The sequence below is a fragment of the Dipodomys merriami genome, unplaced genomic scaffold (genome assembly GCF_024711535.1).
Source record: "Dipodomys merriami isolate MVZ:Mamm:240054 unplaced genomic scaffold, mDipMer1.0.p SCAF_71, whole genome shotgun sequence".
NCBI lineage: Eukaryota > Metazoa > Chordata > Mammalia > Rodentia > Heteromyidae > Dipodomys > Dipodomys merriami.
Genome location: NW_027206302.1, coordinates 1,350,703 through 1,360,000, shown reverse-complemented (window position 1 = coordinate 1,360,000; position 9,298 = coordinate 1,350,703). Strand labels below are relative to the sequence as shown.

Genomic DNA, 9,298 nt, shown 5'->3' with positions numbered 1-9,298 from the left:
CCACAGCTCCACTTCTGGCTTTTTGGTAATTAATTGGAGATAGGGCTCTCACAGACTTTCCTATCTGTCTGGCTTTAAACTATGATCCTCAGATCTCAGCCTCCTGAGTAGCTAGGATTAAGGCATGAGCCACTGGCACCTCGATCAAAATACTATTATTTATTTAGTTATTTATTTATTTGCCGGTTGTGGGCCTGAACTTTGGGCCTGGGCGCTGCCCCTCAGCTCTTCAACTCAAGGCTAGCGCTCTATGAGCCACAGCATCACTTCTGGCTTTTTCTGCTTATTTGGTGCTAAGGAATCGAACCCAGGGCCTCATGCATGCAAGGCAAGCACTCTACCACTGAGTCACCTTCCTAGCCCCAAAATACTATTTTTTAATATAATTTTATTGTTATTATTAAGGTGTTGTGCAGAGGCATTATCATTTCATAAGTCAGGTAATGAGTAAATTTCTTTTTATGGACAATGTCTTCCTTTCAAAATGTATGTGTGTGTGTGTGTGTGTGTGTGTGTGTGTGTGTGTGTGTGTGTGTGTGTATATACACACACACACACTTTTTAAAGTTTTCTGTTAAGAAATGAAGCTCCTGGGGCTGGGAAGGTGGCTCAGTGGTAGAGCACTTGCCTTGCATGCTTGAGGCCCTGGGTTCGATTCCTCAGCTCCACATAAGTAAAAAGAAAAAAGCCGGAAGTGGCACTGTGGCTCAAGTGGCAGAGCGCTAGCCTTGAGCTGAAGAGCTAAGGGACAGGGCCCAGGCCCAGAGTTCAAGCCTACGACCGGACCCAAAATAAATAAATAAATAAAATGAAGCTCCTAGGGCTAGGCTCAGAGGTAGAATTCTTGCCTAGTAAGATGTAAGATCCTGGGTTCAATCCCCAGGCTCACTGTAAAACAAACAACCTAACTGGATGCTCATGACTCACACCTGCAATCCAGCTACTCAGGAAGCTGAGATCTAAGGATCATGGTTTGAAGTCAGGCCATGCAGGAAAGTCTGAGAGTGCTTGAACTCAGGGCCTGGGCACTGTCTCTGGGCACTTTTGCTCAAGAATAGCAGCTCTGGGCTGGGAAGGTGGCTCAGTGGTAGAGTGTTTACCTTGCATGCATGAGGCTCTGGGTTCGATTCCTCAGCACCATATAAGCAGAAAAACCCGGAAGTGGCACTGTGGCTCAAGTGGTAGAGTGCTGGCCTTGAGCTGAAGAGCTGAGGGACAGTGCCCAGGCCCAGAGTTCAAGCCCCACGACCATAAATAAATAAATAAATAGCGGCTCTACCTTTGAGCCACAGCTTTGCTTCCAGGATTGAGTAGTTAACTGGAGGTAAGTCTCATGGACTTTCCTGCCCACCTGGTTTCAAACTGAGATCCTCAGATCCCATTCTTCTGAGTAGCTAGGACTACAGGTGTAAGCCACAAGCACCAGCCAGCACCTGAGAGATTCTTATCTCCAATCAACCACCAGAAAGCCAGGTGTGGCACTGTGGTTCAAACTGGTAGAGCACTAGCCTTGAGTGAAAGAGCTCAGGACAGTGCCCAGGCGCTGAGTTCAAGCCCCACGACCAACAAAAAAATAAAACCACCTAAGACACACATACACTTTAGGCTTAGCTCTACTGTGCTTGCTTAGCATGTACAATGTCCTGGGTTCAATCCCCAGCACTACAAAAGCCAGACCTACAATAGGTCAGTATCACCAATACCACTGTCCTCCATCCCCTTATCTTGTTCCACAGGAAGGTTTACAGTAACTTGAACAAAGATGTCATCTTCTGGAAAGACCTGCCTGAGGCTCTTGTTGAGGAAGTGTCACTCCAGAACTCTGTCCACATTAGTTTGTTTTTTTTTTAAAGATTATCTCCCCCCCCCCCCATCGGTCATGGGACTTCAACTCAAGGCCTAGGCACTGTGCCTGAGCTTTTGTGTTCAAGAGTAGCTACAGTGCCACTTGAGGTTTTCTGGTGGTTAATGGAAGATAAGAGTCTCACAGACTTTTTTGCCCATCTGGCTTCAAACCTTGATCCTCGGATCTCAACCTCCTGAGTAGCTAGCATTACAGGGGTAAGCCACCAGCACCAGGCTGATTTTCTTATGAGTAGATAATATACAATAAAGCAAAAAGAAATATACTTCTTTACCTGACTTATGTAACTGTAACCCGTTGTACATCACCTTTATAATAACAAAAAATAAAAATTAGGGCTGGGAATGTGGCTTAGTGTTAGAGTGCTTACCTAGTATGCATGAAGCCCTGGGTTCAATCCCTCAGTATCATATAAACAGAAAAAGCCGGAACTGGCACTATGGCTTAAGTGGTAGAGTGCTAGTCTTGAGCAAAACAAGCTCAGGGATAGTGCCCAGGCTCTGAGTGTAAGCCCCAGGACTGGCAAAATTAATTAAAAAGGAAAAATGCATAATAAGTATCTCTCTCTAATAAAACTTTTTTGATGTTGCAATCTGTGATTTCATTTTATATCTGTGTATGTTGGTTGAATCAAGGGTCCTGAACATAGCTACATCACTGAGCAATATCTTCAAATCTGTATTTCCAGCCCTTGTTTCTCTTTTTTTAAAAAAAACAACATGCAGGCGCTGGTGGCTCATGCTTGTAATTAGGTATTCAGGAGGCTGAGATCTGAGGACCACGGTTCAAAGCCTGTCTAGGCAGGGAAGAGTGTAAGACTCTTATCTCCAATTAAGCACGCGCATGTGCATACACACACACAAAAGCTGGAAGTGGAGCTATGGTTCAAGTGGTAGAGCAGTAATCTTGAGCAAAAAAATAATGGCAGTGCTCAGGCCCTGAGTTCAAGCCCCAGGACTAGCACAAAGAACAAACAAAGAAAACCCCATCTTTTAAATAGGATTTATTGGGCATGAAATGTGGCCAAGTGGTAAAGTGCTTGCCTAGCATACACAAAACTCTGGATTTGATTCCTTAGTACCACATAAACAGAAAAGGCCAGAAGTGGCACTGTGGCTCAAGTGATAGAGTGCTAGCCTTAAGCAAAAAAAAGCACAGGGACAGTGTACAGGCCCTAAATTTAGGCCCCAGGATGGCTGGTGAGGGGGGGGTAGGTAGGGAAGGCATTATGACATTTTTTTTCTTTCTTTTTTTGTCAGTCATGGGGTTTGAACTCTGGGCTTGGGTGCTGTCCCTGTGCTCTTCAGCTCAAGGCACTCTACCGCTTGAACCATAGCACCACTTCCGGTTTTCTAGTGGTTTACTGGAGATAAGAGTCTCACAGACTTTCCTGGGTGGCTGGCTTTGAACCATGATCCTCAGATCTCAGCCTTCTGAGTAGCTACGATTATAGGCGTGAGCCACCAGCGCCTGGCTATGACATTTTCACACAAGTATTTAATGTACTTTGATGATACTCCCTCATTACCCTCTTTTCTCCCTATCCTGTACTGGTTGGTCCCTTGCCTTTTCCCAAATAGTCTTCTACTTTCATGTTTTTGGTTTTTGTTTTTTGGTATCTAAATCCTGAATAAAAGAAAAAACACACTATTTGTTTTTCTGAGTCTGACTTAATTTACTTATTTTGTTTAACATGATAATCTCCAGTCCCATCCTTTCCTTTTCTTTCTTTTTTTTTTTTACCAGTCCTGGGACCTGAACTCTGGGTCTAGGCACTGTCCTTCAGCTCTTCAGCACAAAGCTAATGCTCTACCACTTGAGCCACAGCACCACTTCTGGCTTTTTCTGCTTATGTGGTGCTGAGGAATTGAACCCAGGGCCTCATGCATACAAGGCAAGAACTCTACCACTGAGCCACCTTCCCAGGCCCTCCCATCCATTTTCCTGCAAATAACATCCTAAGTCCTGCTATGTAGCTCTGGCTGGCCTCAAATTTAAGATATTCCTGTTTTGGGGCTGGGAAGTTGGCTCAGTGGTAGAGCGCTCGCCTTGCATGCTTAACGCCCTGGGTTCGATTCCTCAGCACCACATAAGCAGAAAAAAAAAGCCGGAAGTGGCGCTATGGCTCAAGTGGTAGAGTGCTAGCCTTGAGCTGAAGAGCTGAGGGACAGCGCCCAGGCCAAGAGTTCAGGCCCCACGACCGGACCAAAAAAAAAAAAAAAAAAAAGATATTCCTGTTTTGGCTTAATGCGTACTGGGATTACAGGCATGTAGCACCATGTCTAGCTCCATCATTTTTCTGAGACAGGGTCTCACTATATCACCCAAACTGACCTTGACTACCTGAGCTCAAGCAATCTTCTCATCACAGCTTTAGCAGTAGCTGAGACAAAGGGTACATGTCCCTCTGCCAAACTAAGATTTTTTTGGGGGGGGGGGTGGTTTGGTCCTGGGGCTTGAAATCTGGGCTTGGACACTGTCCCTGCACTCTTCAGCTCAAGGTGAGCGCTCTAACACTTGAGCCACAGCGCCACTTTCGGTTTTCTTAGTGGTTTATTGGAGATAAGAGTGTCATGGACTTTCCTGCCCAGGCTGGCTTTGAGCCGCAATCCTCAGATCTCAACCTCCGAAGTAGGTAGGATTATAGGCGTGAGCCACCGGCACTTGGCCCAAACTAAGATTTTTAAGCTTTTAGGAGCTTGTTAAAGTCTGCAAAAGGTGCCTCTTCAGTTCAGTAGGCAACTGAAATCTTTCAACTTCATTTTAATAATATGGGGCTAAGGTTATGTGGCAAGGAACTATAGTCATATCTGAACGAGCCTTTCTATGCTTCAGTTTCCTTACCTAAAACATGAAAACATGAGAATGAAAGAGTTAATCTATGAAGTACTCAGAAGAGTAGCTAGTACTTACCAAGTTCTATTTAAGCATTGGCTATTATTAAATATAGGTTTCCCATCTTTTTTTTTTTTTTTTTTTTTGCCAGTCCTGGGGCTTGAATTCAGCCTGGGTTTGCTCAGTGCTAGCACTCTACCACTTGAGCTGCATCTCCATTCCTGGCTTTTTTAGTACTTAATTAGAGATAAGAGTCTCACAGATTTTCCTGCTTGACTGGCATTAAACCTCAATCCTCAGATCTCAGCCTCCTGAGTAACTAGGATTATAAGCTTGAGCCACCAGTGTGAACCACTGGCACCTGGCTCTGACTTTTATGAGCTCTCACATTTTAGTGAGACCTAGGTTCAAGTAGATAGCAATAATTCCTTTTTAAGCTAGCAAATCACTTTTAAATAAGGAGTGTTTCTTCCGAAGTTTCCCAGTCTTCCCATTTAATTAGCCAGAACAGCATCATATATCATGGCCTAAATCAATCACTGGACTAGGGAACCAGAATTATAATGACTGGTTAGAATTTATACCAATCGGGACTACTCCCTGGGGCTGGGAAGGGGCTGCCAGATTCCCAGCTAGCAAAGTAGTAGTAATGGTGGGTAATAAAACAACCCAGTAACAGAAACTGTCAAAACTCCTTTGCTAGGGAGGGTCAGAATAAGCCACAACCAGAGCTGCAAGTATCATCCATACAAACACTTTAATTAGGCAGTGAAATCACTACAAAGATTTGTTAGGATAAGGAAGTTTAGCAGAGCAGAAATAGTACAAGAGATAAGAATACGTGAGAGGCAGTTAAAGACAGCAGGTTCTGGACTCAGGAGGTGAGGGCAAGCCATAATTACAATGGGCCTAGATTACCAACCTTTGGACTAGTTACTTTCTCTTCTCAATTTATCACTGTAAGTAAGATTATTCAAACTTACAAATTACCTTGATTTAGATGTTGAAAAAAAAAAAAGCTGATGGGCTGGGAAGGTGGCTCAGTCGTAGAGTGCTTGCCTTGCATGCATGAGACCCTAAGTGTGATTCCTCAGCACCACATAAGCAGAAAAAGGTGGAAGTGGTGCTGTGGCTCAAGTGGTAGAGTGCTAGCCTTGAGCTGAAGAGCTAAGGGACAGTGCCCAGGCCCAGAGTTCAGGCCCCATGGCGCCCCCACACATACATACAAAATAAAAATTCTCTCAGACCTTGGTTAAGTTTTGTTGTTTCAGTGACAAACTTTCATTTTGAATTCTACCAGTAAAGTAGTAATTTAATTAACACCTTAAATCTTAGAGAGGTTTGTATGTACAAAAATCGATAACAATTTTATTGCTGGTTAGGGTCAAGAATAGGATCTAAGGCATAATGCTTATGTGCCTCTGATCACACAAAATAACATTTACTGAAATGAACTCCAAGAAATGAAAAGAAGAGGTTTTTTCTTTGTTACTATTGTTGTTTTATTTCCTTTTTGTTCTGTATGTTCATTTATATGTCTTTTGAAGTATAAAGGGAGGCAAAGAAATGGAGGGATAAAGGGTAAACAAATGCAGCAATGGTACTCATTGGCCACTATGTTGAAAATGTACTATACAACTTATGGGTAGGAGAGGAAGGAAAAACTGGGAGAGAGCAAGGGAAGGGGTTACATTGTCCAAAAAGGAATGCATTCTTTATCTAACTCATGTAACTGTAACTCTTTTGTACATTACCTTTATAATAACAATTAAATTTTTTTAAAGATTATGATCTGAAATTGTCTCCCAATCTGCAAAAAATAATTTCAGCTTAATAAATTGTTAATAAAATAAACAGCTTAATAAAATTTAAGCTTAATAAACAGTTCCTTCTCTTTGGAACACCAGTGGTCCTGAAATTGAGGACCAATACAAAGTCTATCACATACTCAATTTTTCTGCACATATTTTGTTTTTTATGTGGTACATGCTGGACAAGTGCTGTACTATTGAGCTAAATTTTTTTTCATTATAAAGATTCTGCTTAGAAATGGAGATGTGGCTCAAAGTGGTAGAGTGCTAGTCTTGAACACAAAAGCTTAGAGACAGAGAGAGCCCAAGCCCTGACCTTAAGCCCATGACCAAAAAACAAAACAGAGAAAACAATACTAGGGGCTGGGAAGGTGGCTCAGTAGTAGAGTGCTTGCACCACATGCATGAAGCCCTAGGTTCGATTCCTCAGTACCATATAAGCAGAAAAAAGCCAGAAGTGGCGCTGTGGCTCAAGTTGTAGGGCGCTAGCCTTGAGCTGAAGAGCTGAGGGACAGCGCCCAGGCCCAGAGTTCAAGACCCACAACGGACAAAAAAAAAAAAAAAAAAAGAAAAAGAAAAACAGAAAAAAAAACCTAATAACCAGGTGCTGATGACTCAAGCCTGTCATCCTAGCTACTCAGGAGGCTGAGATCTGAGGATTGTGGTTGGAAGCCAGCCTGGGCAGGAAAGTCAGTGAGACCCTTATCTCCAATTAACTACCAGAAAACTAGAAGTGGCACTGTGGCTGAAAGTGGTAGAGTGCTAGCCTTGAGCAAAAAAGTTGAGGAATAGAACCCAGGCCCTGAGTTCAAACCCCATGACTGACCAAAAAAACAAACGAACAAAAAACCCCACAAAACAAATTACAAAATGCTTCAGCGATTAATACAGGATTATTACCAGAGGATTCTGAAAAACAGAACACTGGAAATAAAAAACAATCTGTGTCTAGATAGAGTAGAGCACTTGTCTAGCAAGTACAAAGCCCTGAGCTCAAACCCCAGGACTTAAACAAAAAACTCCAAAAAAAAAGTGGGGGGGATTGATAGTTACAAGGGTTTGACAGTTACAAGGTCCTACTGAATTTCAAACACTGTTATTCAATTTAGTCTCCAAATACCTCTTCCCCTTTCTAGGGAAAAGAAAGAGCCAGAAGTTGGGAAACAACATTTATTGTAGACTGTATTAGATGCTTTTCTTGCATTATTTCATCTGTCAATTATGAGATGTCTCTAAAGCTAGGCATTGGTGCCTCATGCCTGTAATCCTATCTACTCAAGAGGCTGAAACCTGAAGATCAAGGTTCAAAGCCAGCCTGGTCAGAAAAGCCCTTGAGACTCATATCCAATTAATGAGCACAACAGATGAACTGAAAGTGTAGCCGAAGTGGTAAAGCACCAACCAGTCTATGAACAAAAGAAGTTGAGTTCAAACACCCCTTCACCCCCCAAAAATGTGGCAAGGCACTTTTCTAAATGACAGGCCTAATTATAAAAACCAGACCTCCTCAAGTACTGTGTTGCAGCTGAAGTGAACAATTTTTGTGTCTTGAGGATGGAAGATCATACAAAATTCCAAACTTTCCTTTAGTTTCCCCCACACAATTCTCCCTGGACTTTTTCAGTTTTGTTCAGATTAAATATTACAGTGTGCCCACAACAAAACCACTTTACAACTTTCAAGGGCTAAAAAGCTTTCATTTGTCTTCTTCCAGACCAACCACTAGAGGGCCAGGGCCATGATCTCTGTGATCTTCTCTAAGTTATGTTCTCTCTAAACCTCAGTTTTCCAATCTGTAGAATAGGAATGACAACAGTATCTATGTACTAGGTTGTACAAATCAAGTAAAACAGGACCTGTAAAGCAGTCAAAACAATGCCTGCATAGTAAACTTAGCCGTTCTTACTTCTGCAGAGAAACCGCCATGGCTGGTTTGGCTTCTAAATCCAAAGTCTTCACCCATCACATTCTCTAGAAGCAGAGAGGCTGTCAGCCAGCCAAAGTCCCCACAAAAAGATCAACAGGTCTCCTTTCTCCTAACCAGGGCTAGCCTAGAAACCTGGAGTCTCCCACGTGTACTGAGGCCCGGCGGTTTTGGCCTTGGGATTCCTAACTCTCCCAGAGCTGTCACTGAGCCCCAGCAAACCACTCACGGCGCTCGGGCCCCGGAGTCCCGGCCTTCGGAGGCCCAGGCCTGGCGGTCTGTGATCGCCGGTCCGGAGCTGGCTCACCCGGGGTCCCTTCGCTAGCAGACTCTACCCCACGACCCAAGTGTGGCTCCCCCGGGTTCGCGGAGTCGTCTTTCCATCTAGTCCAGAAGCGCGGCTGCCGAAGCCCGGGCGGCGAGGGCGCGCTCGGCGGCGCCCGGGCCTCCCCCGCGGCCCGGAGCCCGGCCCCAGCCCCGAGCCCACGCAGGCCGGAGCCCAGGCCCCCTTCCTTTCCCCGGGGCACACGAAGCCAACACGCGGGGGCTGCGAGCGGGCGCAGGGGCCCTCCGGAGGCGGCTCGGACGCCGGCGCCCCGCGCGGCCCTGGTCCGGCCCCAAACTGGCGTGAGGTACTCAGGCCAGGCTTGGGTCCTCAGACCTACCTGGACGGGACTCAGACATCTCGCCCAGGCCAGCGGCAGCTCCTCACCGAGGCCCCCGCCACCGCGCCCCGGTGCGATTACCTTCAATCGCCCTGCTTCCTCACTTACCCATCGCGGCTCCGCTCGCTGGGACTCGGCGGCGGCGGCGGCGACAGCTTCAGCGGTAGCTCCAGCAGACAATATGGCGGACCCGAAGAAC

The 9,298-nt window shown here is 45.0% G+C and overlaps 1 protein-coding gene across 1 annotated transcript in view; it reads right to left on the bottom strand.

Moving 5' to 3' along the window:
* The window catches only part of Kpna6 (karyopherin subunit alpha 6), a 45,745-nt gene extending 36,447 nt beyond the window's left edge, over positions 1-9,298 (bottom strand). Inside the window, exon 1 of the mRNA XM_070008789.1 lies at positions 9,208-9,298. Coding sequence (XP_069864890.1) covers positions 9,208-9,211 — 4 coding nt within the window. The 5' untranslated portion in view covers positions 9,212-9,298. The remainder of the gene's footprint in view (positions 1-9,207) is intronic.